Raw genomic sequence first — 27,467 nt, 5'->3', positions numbered from 1 at the left:
ATGAATGACACCAACCCACAACAGATACCCATCCCCTGTATCGTTGGGGGGGCTGTAGCAAGTTTTTTTTCCTTAGGTTTTCCTGAATTACAGTTTGTTGTAATCAGTTTGTGGTATAGCTATGTTAAGGGTACTCGCAATCCATTGGAAACCTCCACATAAATCTCACTGGAATAAGTTACAGGTAGGTAGCCGTAGTCGAAACAAAATAAAAAAGTTCCTTCCAGTAGCACCTTAGAGACCAACTAAGTTTGTTATTGGTATGAGCTTTTGTGCGTATCTGAAGAAGTGTGCATGCACACGAAAGCTCATACCAATAGCAAACTTAGTTGGTCTCTAAGGTGCTACTGGAAGGAATTTTTTTTCTTTTGTTTCACTGGAATAAAAGAGGCTTAGGAATGTCAGTAGCTGCCTTACACAGATCAGATCATTGGCCCATCTAGCTCAGTATTTTCTAAGCTGATTGATAAGGAGCTTTTCAGGGTTTGTCAGAAATCTTTTCCAGCTGTATTTGGAGATGTGAGGAATCAAACCTGGGATCTTTTGCATGCAAGGCATGTGTTTTGCTACCACCGAGCCCATGGCCCTTCATGCGTACAAATCTGTACAATGTTGATTTCAGATGCCCTCTTTGTTTTAATGAAGGAAGAATTGGTAAAGTTGGTGGGAGTCTTCAAGGCCATCTAGTTCAACCCCCTCCTTGATGTGAAGAATCTAGAGCTAGAGCATCCAAACTCTAATTGAAAACCTCTGCCAAGGAAAATCTGCCAACTAGGCAATTGGTTCCATTTTCAGACTGGTCTGTTAATAGGTTTTTTCCTAATGTGGAGCCAGAATCTATGCAATTGTAGTCACAGGGCCCATGAGATAGAGTCCTGTCCTCTATGGGCAGCAGAACAAGTCTTTTCCCTCTTGACGCTATGGTCAAGTTGCTGTTTCATTTCGACACGGTCATTTCATTCATTCCTTTCTCCGCTGTTCTCAGGGCATTTGAACCTGTAAAGAAAGCAGTTGAGTGGGCAAGGAGAACTGAACGAGAATTTCCAGCAATTTGCCAGCGTCTTGATCTGGGGAAAGACTGGGATTTTGCCACGAAGAAGCTGCTGCATATTGAAGAGATTGGGATTGGCATCCCTGTTGTTTCCCCACCTCATATCTAGTCAGACTAACAGAAATATGGCATCGTCATCTATTTGCTTGTCTCTAATCATAATATGTTGATTTTATCTGATTAAGTTTCTGGTTTTCTATCTATGTATTTGATCATGGAACTTTGATACTCCAGATTGTAACCAAGAATATAAAACACCAAAAAAATAGTATACAGTAAATATTATGACCTGTTTTCTCAGTATTCATTTTGGGTTGGGGTTCATTTTGTTTTACAAAATGATTGTTTTGTGTTTTAGGAGATATTCTGACCAGGAGGCTCAGTACTATTCATGTCAAAAGTTTAGCTGATGAACCTGGTAGTTATGGGGAAGTGAAATATAAAGATTGACAAGCAAATAGTGGGGCAGAAGCTTAAACAAATTTGTGGGAATGGAAACTGTTTGGAGATTGACTGCGTAGTATTTATTTTTTTAAACAGGTTTCCATCAGTGTAACGGATTCAATGAAAATGTTCCCGAATCTTATTGCCTCTGGTAGTTAATGCTGGCAAAAGTATGAAGGCAACATGGTAGCTAAGTATAAAGCAGAAAAAGGTTCCTTCAGCCATAAGCTGATAAAGAAAGTGCTATCAGAGTGGATGTAAGAATGTATTGGGATAGTTTGCATTTAGTTTGGATTTGTAAACACTGTCTCTTTAAAAATTAATAAGTAATCATTATAGACACATTAGTCCAACAGTTATTTTCTGAACTAAATCAATACATCTACCCAGCTACAAATATTTTTTCTGTGTAAATAACCATTCTGATAATTTTTCAAATATAATTGCACCTGATGAAAATAAACTACGCTAAGCTGCTCAGTAACTATCCAGCCTTCTTTTCTACCTGCAAATCATGGGAATTTATTTGCTACTTTGTTTTTGTGAAGATTCAGCTAGGAAAAGCAATGCTGGAATGGGGAAAAGGGAAATGGTCCAGTGCATATGTTCCTATAGTCCCACACTTCAGAAAAGGTCATGTGTGTTAGCCATAAATAAGACCCTACAAAGTATAGACACTTTCTCTATAGGTTAATTGTGCAAAATGCAGTACAGTCCAACGAAGAGATGCAAGACCTTCTTGTGTAAGAATAAAATATTAAATAAATATGCAGGCGGAAGAGGATGTTTGTGGATGGGCATTTTTAGATTCAACACTTAGCTGCAAATTAACATGGTTTGGTGGTCAGGTTTGCATCATTCTTTAGGAAATATATGAAGAAATATCGGTGATAACCTTCATTTGAACTAGACTCCTTTCCTTGCTGCTTTTAATTCATAGTGATACCACTGCCTCCAAGGCCTATCCCACTAAGACATGGCTGGATGCCATGTTTAATTGTATTAAAAGCCTCGCCTACTGGTCCCAATTACTTTATAAATACTACTTCTCCACAAACACATATTAGTACAATGAAGGGGGGGAGCCTAATACTAAACCAGAGCTAAAACAAATATAAATGTCATATAAGGCACCAAGATTGTTTTAACAAACACTGGGTTCGCCCTGTTTCTCTGTAGGTTCGTTTTTCAACTTCACTCCCACCTTGACTCCTACACTGATTCCTCCATCCCACCGGATGTCATTCTGCTACAACACTGCTCCCTCGGGGGACATCCACTTGGGTTTGGTTTCATTCAAAAGCCTCATATATATAATTGTAGAGGGTCCCCGAGGGTTATCTAGTTCAGCCCCCTACAATGAAGGAACCTTTTTTGCCCTACGTGCGTCTAGAACCCACAACCCTGATATTTAGGGTCTCACGCTGTATCGACTTAACTACATTACATGCAGAGGCATAGGAGCCAACACCTAGGTGCCATGGACCCCCAACAGTAAAATATTTGAGGGGATCAGGCCCCCACAAAGTTGATGGGCATTCCCATTCAAATAGTGTGTGTTGCACTGCATAATACCATTGATTATGCGGGGCGGGGCTTAGCTGGGCCCCCACAATATTTTATTCATTAAAAAAAAATATTAGATTTTCCACAGTGATAACACACACAATATTTTATTCAGGTTGGCAGAAGGGTTCCTTTTTTAAAAAATTAAAAAGTTCAAAAATTGTCCCAGTCGGCCAAACGGGCACGCCGACACCTCATAGAGCTATCGGTTTCCATGGAAACCTCCTCACATCCGCCTCACGGGATGGAAACGGAACACCGAAGGAAGAGTTCCCGCCCCCTTCTCTGACTGGCTCCTTCCCGGAACCTGCCTCGCATTGGCCGCTTCTCCCGAAAGCTGCCCTGATTGGCTGCAGCGGATGGCGCCGACTGCGGATTGGCGGGCTGCCCTCGCCGCCCGCTAGGCCGCTTAGTTGCCTTTAGCCGTGTGTGCGAGGGGAGAGGCGAACGCAGCAGCTTCTCCTCACAGACGCCGCTGGAACGTTCGGCTCCAACATGGCGGCGGCCGTCGTGAGTGGGGCTGAGGAGGAGGAGGAGGCGGCGGCGAGGAAGGAGAAGGCGGCTGCAGGAGGAGAAGGAGCGGGGACTACAGCCGGGGGAGGCGGCGACAGCGACGAAGATGATGAGGACGTCTATGAGGTGGAGAAGATCCTCGACGTGAAAACCGAAGACGTGAGTCCGGAGGGGGGTCGGGCCTTGAGAAGGCAGCGAAGGTCTTGGCAGGGCGCTTTCCCTTTGCCTTGCAGCTGCCGGGCTGTTCCTGCTGATTTTTAGCGCACAGTTGGGACACAAACTGCCCCGGGATGTGTAGCTAGCACGAAAAGTGCGGGCTTTTGCTATATGTGTTTTTTTTTAAATAATTTAAAGCATAAACAGCGTCATGGAGAAGTAGGCGCACCAACTTTGTGAGGGTTAGGATGCGCTCAGTTTCCGCCCTTAAAACTGCCCATTCCGTATTAAAACGCCGCCTTCTTTTCGGCGCGGACCTCTTCATCTCCCCCTTTCAAATGGCCTACACTTCTTCATCGCATCCTTGTTAAATGCCTCGTACCTATTTTCCTCTTTCTGCAGGCAATGCAAAACAGCTGGTCTGAGAGCCCCCCCCCCCCGCTAGTGGCAGTACAGTGGTGCCCCGCAAGACGAAAGGGTTTTCCGTTTTTGAGTTGCTTCACAAGACGATATTCCCTATGGGCTTGCTTCGCAAGACGGAAACGTCTTGCAAGTTTGTTTCCTTTTTCTTAAAACCGTTAATACAGTTGCGACTTGACTTCGAGGAGCAACTCATAGCACGCGGTGTGCGTCTCTGTAGGGGCAAGAACGCGTTCTGAGGGAGAGGGAGCTTTGTTTCGGCGAAAAATAGCAAGGCGCACACACTTCCCTCCCCACAACTCCCAGTTAGGGAGGCCAGGCTCCAGGGCTCTTCGGACGGGGCTCCTTCCTTCTCTCTCCCCCCCCCCCAGCACCCCGGCGGTGACAAGAGCGCCTGCCCGGGCCCTCCGGCGCTCGCCCTGTGAGCCCCCTACCTGCATCTCCGCGCTTTCCAACCCCGCAATGGCTGCGGCAAGTTTGCCTCTCAGTGTGTGTGTGTGCGCGAGTGTGTGTTCTCCTCGCCCCGCTCGAGTTAGTCCCAGCGCAGGCAGCAGGTGAGTCGCCCTTTGGCAGCGCGGAAGGCGCCGGGCCAGGCAAGGTCAGCTCAGGAGCCACCGGGGACGCGCCCCCACGCTCCTCTCCAACGGGCTGGATGCGCCCCTCTCCGCTCGCGCGCTTCTGGCTGCAGCAGCAACAGGGGCAATAGGCATTCACTGTCGCCGACGCTCCCTCCCTCCCTCCTGCCCGTGGCGGGCAGCTGGCTGGCGCTCTCGCTTTCTTTCGGGCTGCTGCTGCAGAAGGGATTTTGCACCAGACAACTTTTAGGCCGGTAGGAGTTTTGACTACTGCGGCGACAGCAGCAAGATGGCGCCGACTGTAGTGCAAAGGGTCAGAGCAAGGCGAGCGGAACCGATCCCGGGGGCTCAGGCAGCAACCTCCGCCCCGCCACGCCCGCCTCTCCCTCCCTCCCAAGCACCCCCCTTTTTTGAGGTTTTTGAAGACCAAAACTTTCCCGACACTGTGCTTCGCAAGACGGAAAAAATCGTAAGACGGAAAAACTCGTGGAACGAATTAATTTTGTCTTGCGAGGCACCACTGTATGTTATATTGGATGCAAATATTGTCTTGTTCTGTTTCCAGAGGTAGTCAGGCCCTGCTTTTAAAAAACAACAACCCATTTGAACACAGTGCTTACACTTTTGATCTTCTATCCACATTGGCACTGTAGGAATTGGCAGCAATTTTGTGGGTGAGGATTGTGGCAGTTTTACTTGGAGTTTGAGACCCTGTGAAAAATTGGATATTGCCCCTCAAATCCATGGTGCGTGCACACACTCAGCACCCAACATTTAATCAATGAATGGATACATTCATTGTCCCCACCCCCCACAAAACACATGAGAAACAGAGAGAACTTTAGCCATATATGAACCAGTCAGTGAGCCAGTGCATTCATGGGTGCAGCCAGGGGTGGGAAGCAGCTTTCCCCAATTAAGTAAATAAAAAATACTTAACTGATCAATTGTATCACAAATAACTCTGTTTGCCTGCCCCCCCCCAGCATAAAGCCTGCCCCCCTGAAATAAATCCTGGCTATGCCCCATTATACTATTAATATCTGCTGAGTGTCGGACTTGCGTTCGACCGAGCTGGAAAAGCTCAACCTCCAATTGAGTCCTTCAGAATCGCCTCCGACGATGATTAACGACCTGAGCCTCTGATAAGACTCCAGGCATGTTCTCTCATTACACAGAGTATCCAGCAACAGGGAAGGACGGGAAGTTTGAGCTGCATTGCAAAGATTTTTATTCCTAACTACGCAGACAGAAAAGAAATATGCTTTCTCTGAAAGCAGAGAGCAACTGAAACAAAGGAACAGGAAACCAGTAACATCCCATCCGTCTCCTGTCTTCCGTGAGACTTCCAACAGCCTGGAATCTCTGGAATGCAAAACAGAGTCTTATGACTCCAAGAGCACTGCACAGTGGCAACACACAAAAACCAACACTGAGACCCTACTTGCTTGAACACTGTCTCACCAGAGTGGTACACGTTCTGATTATCTCACACTTGGAGTGCTGCAATACACTTTACATGGGGCTACCTTTAAGGGTGATTCAGAAATGACAAATAATCCAGAATGTGGCTGCCAGTCGGGTGACTGGGAGCAGCTGCCGGGACCCCAGACACTGAGGTTCAGTTCTGAGGGCCTTCTGACTGTTCCCTCACTGCAAGAAGTGAAGTTACAGGGACCCAGGCAGAGTGCCTTCTCGGTAGTGGCGCCCATCCTGCGGCATGCCCTCCCATCAGATGTCAGAGAATTCCAATTACTTGACTTTCCAAAGACATCTGAAGGCAAGCTTGTATCAGGAAGTTTTTTATGCTTGGTGTTTAGTTGTATTTTTATATTGAGTTGGAAGCCACCCAGAGTGGTTGTCACAACCCAGTCAGATGGACTGGGTATAAATAAGTAGCTGTTGTTGTTGTTACTACTACGCCATGTGCTTACTAACTCTCTTTGCTTTGTTAGGGTAAAATACTATACAAAGTACGGTGGAAAGGATATTCCCCAGATGATGATACATGGGAACCTGAAGAACATTTAGAAGACTGTAGAGAAGTGCTGCTTGAGTTCCGAAAGAAAATAGTGGATTCTAAGCCTAAACCTGCTAAAAAAGAGGTACAGGTATGTTTGATTTCAATTTTTATCTACCACTAAGGAATTTATTTTGTACCCCCCCCCATCATAAAGGGCATTACCCTTTTAACTGAAATTGGTCTTTTGGGGGGCTGTTTTGGTAAAATTCTGTGTAGTGAGATAACTGTTGTTAGTAATTACGGTCTTCAGGGTTAATCAGTTGCCTGCTTAGGATGATTTATTATGATTGAAAATGCACCTATCATTAACATAATCTGCTCCTATTACTTTAGTTGGGAGAAAGCATTTCATTATTTGATGAACTATGGTGGTTCTTTTCCTGTACAGTGGTACCTCTGGTTACAGACACTTCAGGTTACAGACTCTGCTAACCCAGAAATAGTACCTCGGGTTAAGAACTTTGCTTCAGGATGAAAACAGAAATTGCACAGCAACGGCGTGGCGGCAGCGGGAGGCCCCATTAGCTAAAGCGGTGCTTCAGGTTAAGAACATTTTCAGGTTAAGAACAGACCTCCAGAATGAATTAAGTTCTTAACCCGAGGTACTACTGTAGTGGTTTTTAAAATAGCCTCAGTTTATTATGTGCATATTTGATACCCTTGATGTTTCTACAGACCCCTTTGGTCAGATACTACTTACTGAAAATTCTATCAGCATCTGTTGTGAGGAGGAAGGAATCTTCAAACAGAAATTTTGCTTGTTTGTTACAAAGGAAATTAGTTTGGTCATCTTGATCCTTGTGAAATCTGCACATTTTCACTGTGCTCCAAAGCAATTATTCATTTTAATAAGGAAGAGAGTAGTGCTCATATTACCTTTTTATTTAAGACTGCAATAATAAAACCACATTTAATAGAGAGTAAGTCCACTGAAGTCAATAGGACTTCGTTCTTTTTAGTAACATACTCGTTTTTGTTAGCTGAGAATCACACAGATTTTGAACATTTGTTAAATGCGTTTTAGGAGTTACAGTTTTAGACTAAAGAACCATGCATCTTAGTTCTACACAGCTCAGAGTGGCTGGGGTTTCTTGAAACAGGCTCCTTTTAGAGTTACCATATTTTTCGCCCTATAGGACGCACTTTTTCCCCTCCAAAAATGAAGGGGAAATTTGTCTGCATCCTATGGGGCGAATGCAGGCTTTCACTGAAGCCTGGAGAGTGAGAGGGGTCAGTGTGCACCGACCCCTCTCGCTCTCCAGCCTTCAGGAAGCTCTGTGCAACCCTAGGGAGCCCAGTGCAAAGTCGCGCCAGGCTCCCGAGAGCTGCGCAGAGCTGCCTGCATTCCGAAACCTGGGGCGCGCTGAAGAGCGCGCCCGGGCTTCACGCAGCTCTCCGCAAGCCTGGGGAGACCGGGGTGACTTCCCGCCGGGCTCCCTAGGCTTGCAGATAGCAGGCTGTTCTCGGGGCTGGGGTCGGGGGAAGCTCGGGCTTCCCCCACGCCTGGGAGGGAAATAATTTTTTTTCCTTTATTCCCCCCCCCCCAAAAAAAAAACTTAGGTGCGTCCTATGGGGCGAAAAATATGGTAATGTGTAGTATGCCTCGTCAAAGAGAAAATAGTAAAAAAATGCTACTAGGAACATCTGAGCCCTTGGCTGTGCCTTCGATGGCCTTTGGATTCTGTCCTCTTGTAGGGCAAGAATGAGCAAGAGGTAGATTGGGATCTACTAGTGGATCTCTGAGTGATAGGCAGTAGATCAGCAAGGATTTCTGAACAATAACAACAGAGTGACTCCCCACTCTGCCCTAAACTATACTGCTGAAATTAAGAAAGTTTGGGGGAGTAACCAGGATTGGACTTTTGTATGAAAGGACCATGAGTTCAGTTCAGTTCTTTTACTCAAAACAAAATCCTTGGAAGCAACAGTCAACTTTAGAGTGCCATTAATCCAGATTTGTCCATTTGATTAGGCACTAGATCACTAAATCAACTTTCCTTCTCTTCTCTAGAAGCTGCCTTTAAATGACGATCTTTTTGAAGCAGATTCTGAAGCAGACAGTGACTGGCAAAGTGATACAAAAGGAGACATGTCTCCAAAGAAGAAAAAGAAAAAATACAAAGAGAAGGAGGACAAAAGCCAAGATGAAATGCAAAAGAAAAAGTCTAAATTAGCAAAAGGTAAAGAAAAACCTGCACTAGAATGTGAGAATTCCTCTGATAGTTTGAGTTCAGATTCAAAACCAAAGAAAAGGACTTCAGATTCAAAGGAAGATACAAAAGATTCCAAAAAGCAGAGGAGAGAAGATCTAAAAGACACCAGTAAAAAAAAGGGAGAAATCAAAGATGGAAAGAAAAAAATGAAAGAGGAGCCTAAAGAGACTAAATCTTTGCAAAAGGGAAAATTCAGTACGCAACACTTGGATGCTGAATCTAACATGCTGGAAGATTTATTTTCTGAAGTTGCAGATTTCAAAACTCCAGATTTCGATTCAGACAGCAGTGGGGAGAAACAGAAGACATCTGCTGGGAAAGACCCCTTGGAAGAAGAAAATGTGCCCAGGGTTTCAGCTTGGCAGCTAGACAGTTCAGCAAGCTCAGAGGATAGTTCTGAAGTAAGGGTTAGGAAGAAAAAGAAGAAACACATAAAGTCTGAAGAACTTGAGGACAGTAGAAAAGTGGACAAGAATTTGGAGAGAAAAAATGCACACAAAAAGCAGAAGATGGCAGATAAAGTAAAAGCTGAGGCTGACAATAAGAGGCCAGCGACACCTGCTCCCTTGCAGAAAGGTGTGAAACTGTCTGCTGATGAACGAGGACGCAAGTCCACTGATTCAGCAGGGGAAGTAAGCAATAATTCAAAATTGAAAATCAAAGAGACTAAGTCAAGCCCTTCCTATGCCAAGGATGTTTCTCTAAAGTCAACTGCTGTTGAAAGCAAAGAGAAGAATGTAAATACGAGAGCAGATGAGGAGAAGGTGAAAGAGAGGTCTTTTCAGCATTCCATAGGTGACAATGTGTTCGAAAAATTCATCCTGGATTCTGAATACAGTAAAGGAGGGAACACAGACAGCAAGAAGAATATCTTTAAAAGTGAGCCGAATACTGATGACATCCCAAAGGAAAGAAGCACTTTATCTAAGGTAATCTAAAGTGGATAATGCATAATCAAAGGTTTTATAGTTTACCTTGTGCCCTTTTCTGGACATCTTTTTGCCCCTTTCTGCTTTTCTTAATTAACTTTTCTAGGCACTTCAAATCATGTTCAATTCTCTTGAGTGGTTTTAGAGCCAAACTAATGGCTTAAATGCAATTAACATGCAGGTCTTTGGGAACTGAGTGTTTTTTAAGGAAAGGGCATTAATAGTGCTGTGCTGTTTTTATTGTTTTTTATCTCCAGTATGGCAAATGATTTTTAAAGCTAATGAATCTGTTCAAAAAAGATCAAAGATTCTCACTAAACAGGTCTAAACCATCAAGTGCACCTAAGAGCAGCTTTTTGGATTGTCGTCATTGCATGAATCCTTAAGCATCTTAAAATACATCTCAATTTTATTTTTAATGACTGCCAACTTTAGGTGGAATAGACTGGCCATTGAGAACATGTTTACTGCTTCTTAGAGTATCTACAATTTAATATCCAAGCCTTGCTATTTTTGTTACTAACAAAGCAGAAGGTTAAGTACAAAAGTTTCAAGGTTTCTTAGCTTCTGTTGCCATTAAGCATTTAAGAACCTGCTTTGTATATTTAGTGTTCTTTTCCAGGAAAAAGAAACCAAAAAAAGTGAATCAAAAGAGAAGCTTCTGAAAAGGCTTGTTTCTGAAAAGGAGGAAAAAGGCAAAAAAGATGTGAAGGGATTGAAAAGTAAGTGTGTAATCTCTAAAGTCATTTTAGAACATCAGTGTAATCCACCCAGTTATTTACAGTACAGTATGCTGTTTGCCGCTGTTAAAGTTATGCTTTATATTGCAACCATGTTCAGTTTAGTTATATTTGGTCCTGAATTATTTCATGCTGATATCTGTCCAGTGTGTAAAATTAAGTTTCATTTTAACAACATTCCATATGCGAAACTAGCGAATTAATTATTTTTGTTATGCAATATTTTCTTACTGTCTTGCCCAGGTAATATTGTACAAATACCTTGATAGTCAGAGGAAATTGATTGTTCCCAACCTTAAATTTCCAAATAATGTATGCAGGCCGGGAGATCTAATCCGAAGACTCTAGCACATTGGTGCTATTATGTTCTAGTCAGTTTAGTAAAACAATGCAGAATATATTTTTGAAACTTGTACGTGTATACTAAAGTAATGTATCATCAAAAATAAGCACCAGTACTTGGGTGATATTTTTAAGCTTCATCAAGTCGTTCATAATAAATTTTGAAGGCCTTTCAAAAGCTAAAAAAGTAAAGGTTGTTTTACTTGGAGCAGGCTCATTAATGTGCATGACCAAGTTAGGGCCATTGATTGATTGATTGATTGATTGATCTTTATTACGGCCATTGGCCCGTCACACGACAGTTTCCCATACCACCATAATGTACTTGAACCTCCAAATTTAAAACCGCCAAAACTTACAAAAAAACAGACAAGAACCAAGCAAAACAAAAACAAAAGACCAACATCATACATTACAACAAATTTGTAGCATAAACATTGCCCTCTGCTCATAAATTAATAGAAGACATCAATGGTGATATCACCTAATTACATCCTAAAACATAGATCATGGTTTAAAGGGATTATCCGAGCCACACAGGAGTCCGTTTCTCTTCTTTAGGGATAGGACGCTGATCAAGAATCTGGCAACCATGAGTGATCTTAGGGGGTCATCATCATTTAATAGATATCTCAGTTTGGCTTCAGTCGTATCATCGGCAATTCCCTTAAGATATTGAGCAAGAAACTTGCTCCTGGCCGATAAGTGAAAAGCACAATCAAGAATTATGTGATGCAGCATTTCCGGTGCCCCACAATTACAATCACATAAGAGCGATATCTGTCCATTGGAGAATCTATTTCTCAGCACGTTCGATGGGAAGGTGTTGAATCTTGCCTTTACAAAGGCATATCTATGAGCTGAGGAAGTTAAAGAATTCAAATAGTTTGGGAGCCTTAAGAGGGGTAATAAACCAAGATTTAGAGGTGAGCAGGTACCATTGCCCAAGATCATTTTCTGCTGCAAGTCCATCTCCTCTAGCTTACAGGTTACTGTTCTTTTAGCTGGAACTATGTCCTGCTCTAGTAATTTGGATGGGGAGATTCCCATTGCCATTATTTTCAGCTGTAAATTTTTTACCCATGGGCTCTGGAAATCATCTCTCCACATACATTGTATCAAGTACAAGTTTGGGAGATTGTGCCATAGAGATAACCAGTGACAAAGTATGTGCTTCCACAGAGCATTTTCCAGGGATACAATATTAAGTTCCATGCGTAACGCTGTATTACTTACACAGTTGGGCAGTTTCAATATCCCTCTTAAAAACTGATTTTGAATGACCTCCAGGTGAGATAGGTTGGCAAAAGTCCCCCAAATTGAGATGGCATAAGCAATTGTCGGGATCACCTTGGCCTTGAAGACTTTCAACGCCGATGGGATATGAAGGGTAGGGCCATTGATTTCAATAGGTCTACTCTGAGTACATCTTAATTGAATGCCACCCAATCTTTTTTCCATAGAACCAGATAATTGTAGAATTGGAACGGTCCCCAAGGGTCAACTAATCTAAGCCCCTGCAATGCAGGAATCTTAACTAAAGTATCCATGACAGATGGCCAGACTCCAATGAAACACAATCCACCACCTTCTGAGGGCGTCCGTTCCACTGTTGAACAGCTCTTACTGTCAGAAAATTCTGCCTGGTGTTTAGTTGGAATCTCCTTTCTTTTAACTTGAATCAATTGTTTCAAATCCTATAGAGGAGGAGAAAACAAGCTTGCTCCATATTCCATGTGACATCCCTTGAAATATGGTCTTGAAATATGGCTATCATATCTCCTCTCAGTCTCCACTTTTGCAGGATGTCAGGGAATTGCCATCGGAGCCAGAGGCGGAGGGAAGCCTCCAGAGGGATGCCGGAGAGGGTCCCAGTAGGGAGAGAGGCAGCCCATCTGCTGGGGAAGGAAATCAGCGTAACACCAGTGGAGAAGGGGGGCAGATAGGGGAATCGGAGAGGAGGCTCCAGGACTCCTCGCCGGAGACCAGCGGGGAGAGCACGGGTACTCCGCTGCCCACACCCCCTCCCTGCGCAGAAGACGTCCGCGCAGGGAGAGTAGGAGGAGACTTGGCGTCAAAGAACTTCTTTGCTGGAAGAAGTTCAAGAAACGCCCACTGACGGATTCTGCCAGCGATTGAGACAGCCACGGGTGAGAGGCTGTCCAGACAGAAAGGGTTCAACAAGGTAACCTTGCCAGGAGTGGCGACAACTTACGCACGAGCAACCCTTAGAACCATTACACAGGCTAAACATACCCAACTTCATCAACTGTTCCTCATAAAGCTTGGTTTCCAGACCCTTGATCATCTTGGTTACCCTCCTCTGCATACATTCCAGCTTGTCAATATCCTTCTTAAATTGTGGTGCCCAGAACTGGACACAGTACTCTAGGTGAGGTGTGACTAAGGCAGAATAGAGCGGTACTATTACTTCCCTTTAGCTGGACACTATACTTCCGTTGATGCAGCCTAGAATAACATTAGCCTTTTTTGCTGCTGTTTACACATGTTAAGATTGTGGTCTTCTAAGACCCCTAAATCCTTTTCACATGAACTATAAATTAAGCAGTTTCAAAATGTCTTGACTTTGAACAGCTTGAAAATGTATCTAATATCCTTGGAATGTAATTAGAAAGTGACTTTCACTTTTTGATGAAGTAGGTTGTTCTGTGAGATATAAAAAGATTTTGTTTATGGTAGGCTTTATACCCAGTGAAACTGTGCCATTGGCAATGATCTTGCTAACTGTGTTGTAGGTTTGAAAGAGGCCAAGAGTGCACTTGGTGGGTTTAGCATTTCTTCAGAAGAAAAAAATGAATACTTGGACAACCGGAAGAGAGAAGAATCGGGGCAGGACTACAGATCTTCAGAGGCATTCAAATCAAAAGACAAACAACCACATAGCAGAAGCACAAGGGATGAGACGGATACCTGGGCTTATATTGCAGCAGAGGGGGACCATGATGTCATTGAGGACAATTCTGGTATGTAGGAAGTGTGAAGTAGAGGACGAAAGATAAAAACAACAACAACATAGATCACTTGAGTTTGAGTTCTTTGCTAAGTACAGGTTCTAGCTATGTCCTCTGGCTTAAAGAACTTGTTTTGAACACTTGAAAAATTCCTACATACTTGGGCCTCAGATGGCTCAGAATTATATACTCTGATTTACTTCCCTGCCATGCCCCATTCTACACTCCGACAGAGCCCATTCTCCAAAACCAGGTATACATTGGTCTTTCTATTTCCTGCTGCCGATACTTCTTAGTCTGAAGCCCCTTTGAATCTCAAAATCTACAACTTGAGCAGTTCAGTATTCCAGGGAATTCCAGTGGTTTCTCTGATATTCTCTCATAACTCAAAAGTGGCTAAGGGCAAGACTGCAATTATGAGTTGATGCTTTGCGTCTGATTATGGGATCATCTGCCAAGGAACGTGAACTTGGAATGCAATTGTGATGCCATTTCTGCTTGGATAATAAATGATCCACTGACTAAGATGGATCAATGCCCCAGATTGCAAACGTTTATCTTCAGGAGTGCAGATCCATCCAGCAGAGGGTGAGCACCATCTGGGTGAACCCAGGCAGGTTGGGTCAGTCTTGGATAAAGCTTCACTTTATTGGCCCTCCAGCCTGTAGTGCACTGTGTATTATGGTTCTGTTTGACTTAGAGAAGGATAGATAGAAAGGGTATAAAATGTCTGCAGAGGCTCTGATTTAGTTGGTGATGACAAAGTTGTCTCTCTTCTCCCCCCTAAAAATTCAAACTTCGTAGATGCAAAGCAGCAAACTGTGAATTTGGGCATGGACATGCAGTTAGAGCGGCTGACGCTGGAGGACTTTCAAAAGCATCTTGATGGAGAAGATGAGAATGACTCAGCAGCTGAAGCTATATCACCTGGTCAGTAACAAATGCCTTGCCCTCAAAACTTTTAGATGGCAGATATAACAAAACCCTTGTAAATAACAAAGAGGTGGAGTCAGTGTTTCATGTTCTCTTTAAATGCAATTATTATCAGGAGGCTAAAGAAGCAATGGTATATCCCATTTCATAATCCCTTTTGAGACAACCTCCAGAGTCTCTGTTGGTTCTTTTATTGGAAGGTTCTAATTTTTTGATAATAAGTTGCTAGATTTTAGAAAATTGAACTTACCGATAGATAGATAGATAGATAGATAGATAGATAGATAGATAGATATAGCTGATTTTTTTTTCTGTGTTAAAAATCTTATGTGTCTTATGTTCCTCAACTTTTTATTTGTGGTTGGTGGAGCATAAATAGTTAGATAAGCTAATAGAGGGATATGTTTGTGTGGAGACAGATAGAGCATCTTCATACCTCTAGTTTTGAAATTGAACTATTGAACCTATTTACTTTTAGCTCAGCTGCGTGATGCTGTTAAAAATGGACAGTATGCTGTGGTGAAAATGGCACTTAATTCAAATGAAGAATATAATCTTGATCAGGAGGTAAGCTTTTGTTAAATACATAGTTTAATGATCTCTGTATAAAATACAACAGGAATTTAATTATTTTTCATTTCAGTAGTTCATTTAACTCAACAAATTTCTTGTACATGCAGGTGACACAGTAGTGTTGTATTTAATGTAGATTAAACTACATTGCCTTCTGCAGTCTTTCGGTAACTAATCTAAAAATGAAACCAGAGTCCAAGTGTTTGGTTTTTAATGCATGTTTTTGATAAATGTTGTGAGCCACGCTGAAGATACCAATCAAAGAGATTATAAATCTACAGAATAAAATTCTAAAATAAAGTATAAACATTAAAAATAATAACCTGGGGTATGAATTCCATCATCTCAGTAGTCTAATGAAGTATGAAAAAAATTGTCCCTGTTTTCTTTGCTGTAATGATAATAATTTTACTATACCCTGCCCATCTGTGGCTGCCTGAAGAAAAAGCTTAAGCATTGAAGAGGGAACATCAAGCAGCTTTGTGAATTACATTTTGCTAATAGAACATTTGGTCCTGTTGTATCTTAGAAAAATGTCACCAAAACCCAAACAATAATATACCACTGTTTCAGGATGCTAGTGGAATGACTCTTGTGATGCTCGCTGCTGCAGGAGGTCATGATGACATCATCCGTCTTCTCATCAGGAAAGGAGCAAAAGTTAATTGTAAACAAAAAAATGGAACAACTGCATTGATTCTAGCAGCTGAAAAGGTGAGTTTCTTTTCTGTCTGCCTCTTCCCTTTAAATTGAGGACATTTCTTTAAAAGCTCTTCTCATTTGTTTAATGTTGCTTGTTTGGAATAAGAAATTAAAAGTTGGTCTGTAGCAGGATGATTGGACTGCTGAGGTTCTACAGCACTTGTTAGTCCCTGTATCTGGTTACTGTTTTAAAGAAACTGATTTTCCAGTGTCTTGTTTGAATTTTCAGGGGACACACACCCTAAAATTATGAGATTATGTTACAAGTCTGTTGATCAGGCTTCTTGCTGGTTTGGACTGATGGGAATTATATTCCAAAACATCTGAAGGATGTTTTTAGAGATGTTTTTAAAATTATCACATTTTTATCTGGAGGCATAGGTATCACTCGATGGCTATCATTGGCACTACAGTTTGCTATAGACAGTCCTGCAGAATAGAACTGGTTTCTGAAAACTTTTATTTAAATATATCTAAGCCTATTACAGGACTGCCTTAAGTTAGTTTTTATGCCTCTTCGCTATACTAAAATTCTCTGCCTTCAACATTCTATCTAGGTTCAGACTATTCATACTTTAACCATTATTTTTTTCTTATAGAACAACCTAACTACTGCAGCCATCCTTCTGGAAGCTGGAGCATATGTAAATTTGCAGCAAAATAATGGTGAAACAGCTTTAATGAAGGTATGCCCTGTTTGCCTGACTTATGAGGAGTAAATTTGAAAAAAATTGTTAAAACTGGATATACTCAACTAAGTTTTACTCAGGATTGACCTATTGACATTGATGGGACCAACTTCATCGTTATTGGGACCTGTTCTTTTTAACTTGTTCATGTCCAGTTCTGGTTGCCTGGCCTCAAATAGAATACTGTAGAGCTGGAAAGGGTCCGGAAAAAGGAAACCAAATTGATCAAGGGAATGGAACAATTATCCTTTAAGGAAAGATTGCAGCATTTGCGACCTTAGTTTAGAGAAAAGGCAAGTAGGAGGCTATAAGACAGAAATTTGTAAAATTCTGCATGACAGGGCGAAAGTGGATAAAGCAGGGTTTCCCAAACTTGAGTCTTAGCTGTTTTTGGACTACAACTCCCATCATCCCTAGCTAGCAGAATCAGTGGTAAGGGATGATGGGAATTGTAGTCCAAAAACAGCTGGAGACCCAAGTTTGGGAAACCCTGAGATAAAGAAAAGTTTTTCTTGCTCTCTTGTAACACTAGGACAAGTGGACGTCCCGTAAAACTGAATTAAGATAAAAGAAAGAATGCATAGTTAAACTGGGAACTTGTTCCCACAGGAGGTAGTGGCGGCCACCAACTTTGATGGCTTCAGAAGAGGATTACACAGATAATAATAATAATAATAATAATAATAATAATAATAATAATAATAATAAATTTTATTTATATCCCGCCCTCCCCAGCCGAAGCCGGGCTCAGGGCGGCTAACAACACCAAAATAGTGCGACATTATAAAAACATTATAAGAATTAATTAAAATCAAGATTGATGGCAGCCATAAAGTTTTGTAAAGGTTGCCAGAGGAGGGAGTCAGGCTGCGCCCTAACCAAAGGCCTGGCGGAACAGCTCTGTCTTGCAGGCCCTACGGAAAGATGTCAAGTCCTGCAGGGCCCTTGTCTCTTGTGACAGAGCATTCCACCAGGTTGGAGCCGCAGCCGAAAAGGCCCTGGCTCTAGTTGAGGCCAGCCTAACCTCTCTGTGGCCTGGGACCTTCAAGGTGTTTTTGTTTGAAGACCGTAGGTTCCTCTGTGGGGCATACCAGGAGAGGCGGTCCCGTAGGTACGAGGGTCCTAGGCCGTATAGGGCTTTGAAGGTTAAAACCAGCACCTTAAACCTGATCCTGTACTCCACCGGGAGCCAGTGCAGCTGGTATAGCACCGGATGAATGTGATCTCGCAGCGAAGACCCCGTAAGGAGTCTCGCTGCGGCATTCTGCACCTGCTGGAGTTTTTGGGTCAGTCTCAAGGGCAGCCCCACGTAGAGCGAGTTACAATAATCCAGTCTGGAGGTGACCGTCGCGTGGATCACAGTAGCTAGGTCAGGGCGAGAGAGGTAAGGAGCCAACTGCTTAGCTTGGCGGAGATGAAAAAATGCCGCCTTTGTTATAGCTGCAATCTGCGCCTCCATGGAGAGGGAGGTATCGAAGATTACACCCAAACTCTTAACGGACGGTGCTGGCACTAATTGCACCCCCGCAAGAGATGGGAGCTGCCCCCTCAGTCCCATATCATCCCGTCCCAGCCAGAGGACCTCTGTCTTCGAAGGATTTAACTTCAACCGGCTCCCACGCAACCATCCAGCCACAGCTTCCAAGCATCTGATCAGTGTGTCTGGGGCCGAGTCAGGATGGCCATCCATCAACAGATAGAGTTGGGTGTCATCAGCATACTGATGGCAGCCCAGCCCAAAACTCCTGACAAGCTGGGCGAGGGGGCGCATAAAGATGTTAAAAAGCATCGGGGAGAGAATCGCACCCTGAGGCACTCCACACACCAAGGAGTGGCGCGATGACAATACCCCCCCAAGCGCCACCCTCTGTCCCCGACCAGAGAGAAACGAGCGCAGCCATTGAAGGACTGTGCCCTGGATCCCCACGTCGGCATGGAGGGATTCATGGAGGGCAAGGCTATCAGCTGTTCACCCCAACCATCTAGTGTGAGGTTGCTTCTCAGTCACATTCTCTCTTCCCCTAAGATTGAGTGAAGGTTGACATAGAACTGGTGCTGTTATTTGGACTCTACCTGAAAGGTCTTTAAAACCTCATAAGGGAATACTTTCTTTTCCTTTCTTTGCATGAGAATTCCTACTCCAGAATACTTAGTAAATAATGGTGCCTTTGCTGTTGCTTTCTCCACTTCCACTCATAGGCTTGCAGGAGAGGGAACTACGATCTTGTGCGTCTCATGATTGAAAGTGGAGCAGACTGCAACATTTCATCAAAGCATCAGACCAGTGCCCTTCATTTTGCCAAACAGTATAATAACTTACAAGTACAAGAACTCCTCACAAGTCACTTGGCTACGTAAGTACTTGCTTGAGAGATGATTCAATTTCCCCAGCGAATCAGGGACTATATTTAAGTTGGTTTTTAAAGAGGGGAAACTGGCAAGTCCTTTAGTTTGTTTAAAGTATTTACAGGCTTGCTTTCTGGACAGAATTCTCTCAGGACAGGTTAAAATATTAAAATTCAGAAATACAACAGCTGTATAGAGGTACGGATGGGATGGGAGTCATTCATTCCAAGAAACAACACTGTGTGAAGTTCCAGAAACTGCGCAAAGCGAAGTTTGTTTACAACAGGTGCAAGGTCACTCCAAGAATGGTGTTTAGTCTGATCTGTGTTCTCATAGTGTGAAGATGTGAGAGAATATCTGGCAGCTTTTAGGGCTAGGCCTTGAGCATTTAAGCTGAACCTCCATCAGGGATCTGATAGATGATTGTATAGTTTGCAACTTGAGAACGACAGTAAAAAACAACAACCACCTTCTGTCTGTTCTGAAGTGTTTCCTGTGATTTATTTCTACATTCCATCTTAGACTTTGAACTCCTACACACTTGGAAGCTGCATGGTACTCTGCTACAAAGGGATCTGGTACTTGGAAGTGTACTAGACCCAAGGGAATAGTAGTTTTGCCTAGAAAATTCGCAGCAGGTTTCAGGGCCTCGCCAAATGTTCTGGATAAACCCAACAGATACAGCTAATGGAATTTGCTGAAGAATAAAATTTACACTTCAGTTCGAGGAGGTACTATAGCACAGTTATACAAAGGGCCTTACATTTTAATCCATAGGCTCCTCCCAGTCAGGCTGGGGAAGGCTCCTGCTTAAAACCATAGGCATCATCTGCCAGCCTAGACATTATTCAGCTAAGTGGACTCCAAATAAGGCAGTGTTGTACATTTGTAAGCCAAGTTGGCTTATTCATTAGCTAACGTAAGGGTGCAAAGTATGTAGGCTACGGCTGATGTACTGAACGTCATCAGTATAAGTCAGGTGTGGGGAAGCTTTGTCCCTCCAGATGTTGCTCAACTGCATCTCCCATTAGCCCAGCAAGCGTGGACAATAGCTGTGGATGATAGGAGTTGTAGTTCAGCAACAGCTGTTGAGGAAAAGGGCTCCACACACTGGCTATAAAGTGAGATATTTTCTCTCTCTTTCACTGTCGGTTAGTAGTTTGGAAGATGCTGCCCTGACTAACTATATTTTCCTTTGTTGATGGATTATTTGGGCTTTGCTCTTCCTGTATGAAGTTTTAAAAGCACAATGGAAGTGCATACACATAATGCCATAATATTTTAAAATCAAAACACTTTGTAATAAAAATCTGTCCAGAGCTTCTGTATGGCATTGGATTAACGCTACTCAACTAGAAATGGTTGAGAACAAATTTGTGTCAACTGATAGTTTGAAGTAGTAGTCAAGGTTTTGTGTTTATAACAGATATGATACTGAAAAAAGGCTAACTATAATTTATTTACATACATTATAATGTCGACAGCCTGACTTTGTCTTTCCTTGTTTAGACTCTCGCGAGTGGCAGAAGACACAATCAAGGAATACTTTGAAGCCCGCCTTATTTTGATGGAACCTGTGCTTGATATTGCGTGTCATCGGCTTTGTGAGGGACCAGATTATTCTTCAGAGTTCACCTATAAACCCCCGCAGACTGTGCCTGAAGGTTGTATGAGAAGGCATTCTTTCTTCGAACATTGAACTGTGTGTGAGTGAGTGAGAGTCCACCCACCCTCTGGGCAGATCAGAAACAGACTAAGTTGTGATTAATAGCAACATTTATGATTTAATCTCTGGGTAGCTGAAACACTGAGTTTACCTAATTCTTCTGGCAGTACAGAGATTATGGCCTGAGAGAGAAAAAAGAGAGAAAAAATATTATAGTAAAATTATTGGAACCAAATGGTAGGGAACAAGAACTAGAGTCGCCAAAATGAAATGCGGCTGCTTTATTTTGTTTGTTCCTTGTCTGGCAATCATGTGCTTTTCAGGATTGGCAATGGAAACAGATACCTAGCATCTCAAAAAAAAAAAAAAAAACAGTTCAGGATTTGCTGTCCAGAGTACCTATTTCTGATTTGTAACAGGGATAGTTGTTTTACAAGGGTGGATGGAGGGAATTTGCCCAGCTATTCAATAGATTAAGCCCACAACTTATGCACATTTAATATGTGCACATTAAGATTTACACACTTGGAAGGGGAATTAAAAGGGGATAGGTGTCCAGGAAAAAAGACTTTGGCAGTCCCACCCACCGTTGCACTATATGTTTTGACTGTACGTGATTTTGGCTTTAGGTGCGATCCACAAAACATAACCCCTGCGTAAATTGAGGGCTTAGTATAAGAACAATGTAATCCAGGATGTGTCGCCAGTTTATCCTCTTCCATGAGGATTTTTTGAGTCTCTGTCTTTCTCCAAACTTTTATTAGGTATTACAGATTCTTTGAGTCATCTGATCAGTTTTGATCAGACTGTAGGTATTTAAGTATGTTACCCACAGTTAAGCAAAACTCTCAGGCTTTTCAAACATTTGCTTGTTGAGACAGATTTTAAGCATTTCCTCATGGAAGTGGCAATTCATCATTTGTATTGTATTCTTTTAATGCACGTTTGTTTCTTTTACACAGGTTCTGGCATTCTTTTATTTATTTTCCATGCAAACTTCTGCGGTAAACTTGTTGCTGCTCGGCTCTGTGGACCATGCGGTGTACAAGCTGTGGTTCTGAATGATAAATTCCAGTTCCCTGTCTTTTTGGTAAATGTTTCATGTTCTTCACTGACCATATAACAATTATTCAGAAATATAAAGTTGGGTAGCCCTGTGTCATGGATGCTTTAGTTGAGATTCCTGCATTGCAGAAGGTTGGACTAGGTAACCCTTGGGATCACTTCCAACTGTGATTCTGTTACTATATATATCAACCATTTGTATACTTTTTAATCACGGTTGTTTCTAACAAGTGTACAGGTGACTCAATACAGTAAGAGTAAAATGAATTAAATCCATTAAATTAAAGAGTTTTAAACTAAAGGCTGATGGCTGGCATGATAGCTTTTGAGGGTATCAGAAAATTCTGAAAGCCCCATCATTCCTTATTAATGTTATTGTTCAGGTAAATCTTTAGACCTTGGATATAAGCCTGTTCTCCAGAGTTTCATACTTTGTGATGTCAAAAAGAATGTGTCAGTGCACCTTAAATGCTGTTTTAGTATTGCTTACTGGTTTAATAAGCACTTTTAGCTCAGCAAAATGCCTTGGAAAATTTTCAAACCTGAGAGGTATCAGTTGAGGGTATAGATAATGTTGACCCTCTTACTTGTAACATCTTGGCTCTGTATTCCTACAAACGTTGCCTGCAGTTTTTGGCTGGCCTTGCTGGGCAGTATAGCCTCCCACCCCCACCCCAGTGTAAGCCCTGCAGGCCTCTCCTGAGGAAAAATATGAGAGGAAGTGTGCCAGCTTTGGCCCTGCTGCATAAAGGTACCCCAAGCGCCTTTGCACAAGGAACTCTCTCCCTACTTCATGACAGCCTTTGCTTAATAGGGAAATAGCCTTTGTTGTTTTTATACCAGTTCTTGGTGCATCCTGAAATCTTTTTGCACCTAGCAGCTATTAATAGAAGTTGCCTAACATTTCCTGTATTAAGACAACTTCAAATAGTAAGATTTTTGTGTTTCAACATCATTCCCAGCTTTTTGTCCACCTCCCCCAAATTTTGATTTGCATATGGACGAATTGTTCTGGAGAACTTTAAAGCTTGCTTACTACCAGTGTGATGTAGTGGTTAAGAGCAGCGGACTCGTAATCTGGTGAACCAGGTTTGCATCTCTGCGCCTCCACATGCAGCTGCTGGGTGACCTTGGGCTAGTCATACTTCTCTGAAGTCTCTCAGCCCCACTCACCTCACAGAGTGTTTGTTGTGGGGGAGGAAGGGAAGAGGAGATTGTTAGCCTCTTTGAGACTCCTTAGGGTAGTGATAAAGTGGGATATCAAATCCAAACTCTTCTTCTTCTACTTGGTAACATATTAGATGGCCCTAATAAAAGTTGGCTTACAATACACTTTGGATTTTTTCCCCAAGGGACTAGTAGGATTACCTATGATTTTATGTAAAAAGGGAGCTTAACTTTCGTATATAGCATCAAGTAAACATTTCCCTAATGCTAGCTTATCAAATGGGAGGGAAATAGCAAGCTCTGGAACATTTCCGTACTTCTTAAGAGTTCTGTTAACAACAGAGTTCCCCATTTAGGGTTTTTTCTGGTTTTGAAAGCACAAGCAAATTCAAATTAAATGGGGTTCAGATTTTCTTTCTACTTCATCCTAGGCACTTTGGGCACAGCTCTTAGTTGACCCTGTTGCTTACCCCAATAAGTGTATTTTGAAGTAGGGGAAAATCTGCGGAGCTAAGCAGAGTCCACGGTGGGGTTTTTTAAAGCTGTATTTACTTCGAATATCAGATGGTGAGGTGGGCAGCAGACATCTGCAACTGCTTTGCAAGTGACATGTTGCAGGAAGATAAAAATCAGCGCTCTTCCTAGGACCCTGTTGTGTGCCAGTGTGGTTTAGTGGTTAGTATTGCACTAATGGGACGTGGGTGGCGCTGTGGGTTAAACCACAGAGCATAGGACTTGCCAATCAGAAGGTCGGCGGTTCAAATCCCCGCAACGGGGTGAGCTCCCGTTGCTCGGTCCCTGCTCCTGCCAACCTAGCAGCTCGAAAGCACGTCAAAGTGCAAGTAGATAAATAGGTATCGCTTCAGCAGGAAGGTAAACGGCGTTTCCGTGCGCTGCTCTGGTTTGCCAGAAGCGGCTTAGTCATGCTGGCCACATGACCCAGAAGCTGTACACCAGCTCCCTCGGCCAATAAAGCGAGATGAGCGCCGCAACCCCAGAGTTGGTCATGACTGGACCTAATGGTCAGGGGTCCCTTTGCCTATTGCACTAATGAGACCATGATTCAGAGCCCCACTCAGCTGTGAAGCTTGCCTTGTGTCAGGCACAGTATCTCGGCATAAGCTACCTCACAGCATTGATGTGTGGATAAAATGGAGGTAGAGAACCATTTGTGCTCCTTGGAGGAAAGGCGGGCTATAAGTACTGTAATAATAGTAATAGTAAATAAGAATGAGCAGGATGTGGAGGTCTTGCTCCCTTCTGCCCTGTAGCTCAATACCTAGAGTAGCCAAGTTACCCGTTGCCTCCTTCTCATCCTCTCACCCTCCCTCCCAGCCCCACAGAGCTTTTCATCCTTCGTGGAATGAGCATTTCTCTTCGCGGATGTTCCAGGTGAGTGGCTAGGCTAATTAATATTACTCTGGCATTGGTGCCAATTCTGCCCAGCCTCACGCCCTCCCTGTTCTGGGCTCCTTTAATGTGAGCAGCTACAAAGACAACCCTTCGCTAAGTCCCCTGCCAGTGTCTGCCCAACAGAATTGGCAGGGCTATAGACGAGCTCCACCTCTCTTCACAGGGACTTACGAAAGGAAGTTTTTAAGCTCATCTCCACCCACGTTAAGAATTCCAGGGATCAAAACCAGTTAAGAACGCAACAGCTCTGTTGAACCAGACCAAAGCTTCACCTCATCTAGCACCCTATTCCCACTATGGCAAGATGTCTCAGAGAGCAGTTTATAAATAAGGCATGAAGGCAGTAGCCCTCTTCCTGTTGCTTCCCAGCTACCCGCAAGGGGTAGCATACTATCCCTGAGCTTTTATATAGCTGTTATGACTAAGAGCTAGCAATGGGTCTATCATTGTAGCTTGTTAAAGCCTAAGTCTGTAAGAACATGGTGAGACCCGGACCCATCTTCAGATGTCTCTCACGCTGCCACCCCTGCCATCTGTCAACTTCCGTGTGCTCTCCTTCGTGCCAGAGCTCCCAGACATGGCATTAGAGTTTGTTATAAAATTCAATGCGAGGCTGCTTGGGGGAACAAGCAGGGAGGGAAACATCCAAGAATGTGATGTTGCTGCAGCAGCAGCAGCGTTCTTCTTTGTTTCCCATTAAACTTATGGCCACCATTGGGTCTTTGCTCAGCTTAAGTCACACACACACATACACACTTCAAAAAGGGGTTGCAGTTGAAAAGTTGATGGTTCTCTTGCAGCTTGTCTAGCTAACCAGGAGCATAATATTGTGACGTGGGCAAAGAATAATTTGCTCTTTTCTTTCTTTTTTATTTTTAGGACAGTCACTTCATTTACTCCTTCAGTCCTATTCCAGGCCTTAACAAACTCTTCATACGATTGGTGGAAGCTCCTACTGCCAAGGTGAGAAATGCAAGTCCAGGTGCATGTACACCAACTCACATTCAGTAGAGCTAAGGAAATAAATCAGCTTAAGTTAGTCATCACCAACGAGTTCAGTGAATCTACTCAGTTCGTGAAGTGGTTGGAAACAATGCGGATACGTTTATTAATTAAATGTGTACCCTGCTCTGCATCCAAAGATCACTGGACGGTTCACAAAAATAAAAAACAAACAGACAAAAGGCATAATAAAACAACAATACATAATATCTTCCTTTACTAAATTATCAAACTAGTCTGTATTTTAAAATTATTTTAAAATACCTGCTTTTTTACCCTGACAGGGTCCCCAAAGTGTATTGTGGTTACAAAATGCAAGAGCTACTGTGTGATGAAGTAGTTTTCATAGGGCCCTCAGACTAGGAGTTGCTTCATCCATCAGAACGTTTTAATATACCTGTGTTCATTGTGCAAAATAACTAAACCCATATTTTAATCACTGTTGAGAGTGAAGCTAGCAGGGCTTTGAGAACATACATGTACTTGTGAGTATGTCATCCATGCCTTTTCAGCATTTAATTGGATGGATTCAATGGCATTTTTTCCCTTACAGGTGAAGCTGCTGATAGGTGCGTACAGAGTGCAGCTGCCATAAGCTAATGAACTTCATGCTGTTGATGCAGTTATTTTCTTGGAAGTATTTGTTTACTTCTTCCTTTTTGACTGATCAAGCAGTTTGGGAACTCCTGGTGCAGTCAGGACTCTTGACAATTGGTTCAATCCGTTTCTTTTTTACCTGGCCTCCATTTTACATGTGAATTCTTGAGCAGGTTAGCAGCCATGTGCTGCTTAAGTGGACTAGATGGTTTTATTTTGTTTGTATATAGGTATTTGTGCCAATGATTGTAATTCTACGTTTCAAAGTCAAACAGCGTATTTCAGCATTTGCACAGTGTGAAGTGGTGCAAAACCCTTAAAATAATGAAGACCTTTTAAAAAGTCTGGTTCTTGATTGTAGATGCTAAATTTTGTCCAACTTCAGTGTTTGTATTTAAATTAACGCTTTTTTAAAGCGGGCAGAGCTATATTTGCTATTGCAGTTTAAATACAGAAATATAGATAGGCTTTTGCCTTAATAAAAGACTGGTGGTAACTAAGATATTGTGGCTTATCAATGGCGGTGGTTGTGGTTAAGCCTGAAGAAAAAAAAAACCCTGTAATTGTACTTCTTTCCATAACTAAACTTTTAACAGATACTCTCAAATTGTTTTTTTTTTATTATTTTTAAGGCAGACCATATTTATAGACTTAGACTATCTCCTCACTCCCTAAAGGATTCATCTAGTGTCCTAATAAATGGACATAATTTTATTGGCTAGCAGCATTTCTGTACTAATGAAATGTAAGCTGTATGAATTATAAAATTTCTTTGTAAGATGAAACATTGTTAAAAGATAAAACTTCATATTGAAACTCTTCCTATTGTATATCAAGAAGTGTCAGTCCCAGAAGGCAGCTTCAATCTGGTATATGTTGTGGAACATAAAACTTGGGTTTTCCCATATTTGTTCAAAGCATTACTATCTATAAATACTTTGTCTGAAGGAAATTTCAGTTGTTAACACCTTTGATAGTACTTATATGTGTGTCTCACATTGGTGGTTACCTAACTTCCCCCTATCATTTGAAAATTGCTGAAGCTCCTGGTGGGCCACTTGATTGATTTGTCTACATGTTGTAATAATTGTAAAGTGCTGCACTTTCTACTTTGGGTCCTTTTTGGCTGGAGAACGATCTTGATTACCACCAGGGCATGATCTGTGTTGCATTTGGCATTGTGATACGAATGCAGTTCAGTGTGGATGAACTTTCTGCACAAAGCAGAAAGTGTAGCCTCAAATCAAAGCTGCTAGAACGACCATACCTGAACTTTGAGTGCTTCTGATTCCCTCAAACAAGCTCTACTGAACTGCCCCAGAGGCATTTATGAAACAGGTGGGAAAGTAAGTATATTCCGTAGGTATATC

The 27,467-nt window shown here is 42.5% G+C and overlaps 2 protein-coding genes across 5 annotated transcripts in view; both read left to right on the top strand.

Moving 5' to 3' along the window:
* The window catches only part of PARP4 (poly(ADP-ribose) polymerase family member 4), a 52,051-nt gene extending 50,072 nt beyond the window's left edge, over nucleotides 1-1,979 (top strand). The window contains 1 exon segment of the mRNA XM_081910243.1: nucleotides 986-1,979. Coding sequence (XP_081766369.1) covers nucleotides 986-1,160 — 175 coding nt within the window. The 3' untranslated portion in view covers nucleotides 1,161-1,979.
* A 1,499-nt stretch (nucleotides 1,980-3,478) lies between these two features.
* MPHOSPH8 (M-phase phosphoprotein 8) lies at nucleotides 3,479-26,696 on the top strand. Of its 4 annotated transcripts, XM_081909631.1 has the most exons (15): nucleotides 3,479-3,733; nucleotides 6,681-6,836; nucleotides 8,760-9,890; nucleotides 10,513-10,612; nucleotides 13,729-13,956; nucleotides 14,749-14,874; nucleotides 15,356-15,444; nucleotides 16,024-16,164; nucleotides 16,752-16,838; nucleotides 19,041-19,195; nucleotides 20,697-20,851; nucleotides 21,816-21,943; nucleotides 24,421-24,477; nucleotides 25,378-25,461; nucleotides 26,054-26,696. In XM_081909631.1, exons 1-15 carry the CDS (start codon nucleotides 3,557-3,559, stop codon nucleotides 26,093-26,095), a joined length of 2,856 nt encoding a protein of 951 aa, XP_081765757.1. In that variant the 5' UTR covers nucleotides 3,479-3,556; the 3' UTR covers nucleotides 26,096-26,696. The 4 variants fall into 4 exon arrangements, with proteins under 4 accessions (XP_081765757.1, XP_081765758.1, XP_081765756.1 ...); XM_081909632.1 differs by lacking the exon at nucleotides 24,421-24,477; XM_081909630.1 differs by having other exon boundaries at nucleotides 25,378-26,696.
* The last annotated feature ends 771 nt before the right edge of the window (nucleotides 26,697-27,467 follow it).

This window comes from Podarcis melisellensis, assembly GCF_964234715.1.
Source record: "Podarcis melisellensis genome assembly, chromosome: 4".
In the NCBI taxonomy this organism is placed as follows: Eukaryota; Metazoa; Chordata; class Lepidosauria; order Squamata; family Lacertidae; genus Podarcis; species Podarcis melisellensis.
This window is presented reverse-complemented; position numbering and strand designations above follow the sequence as displayed.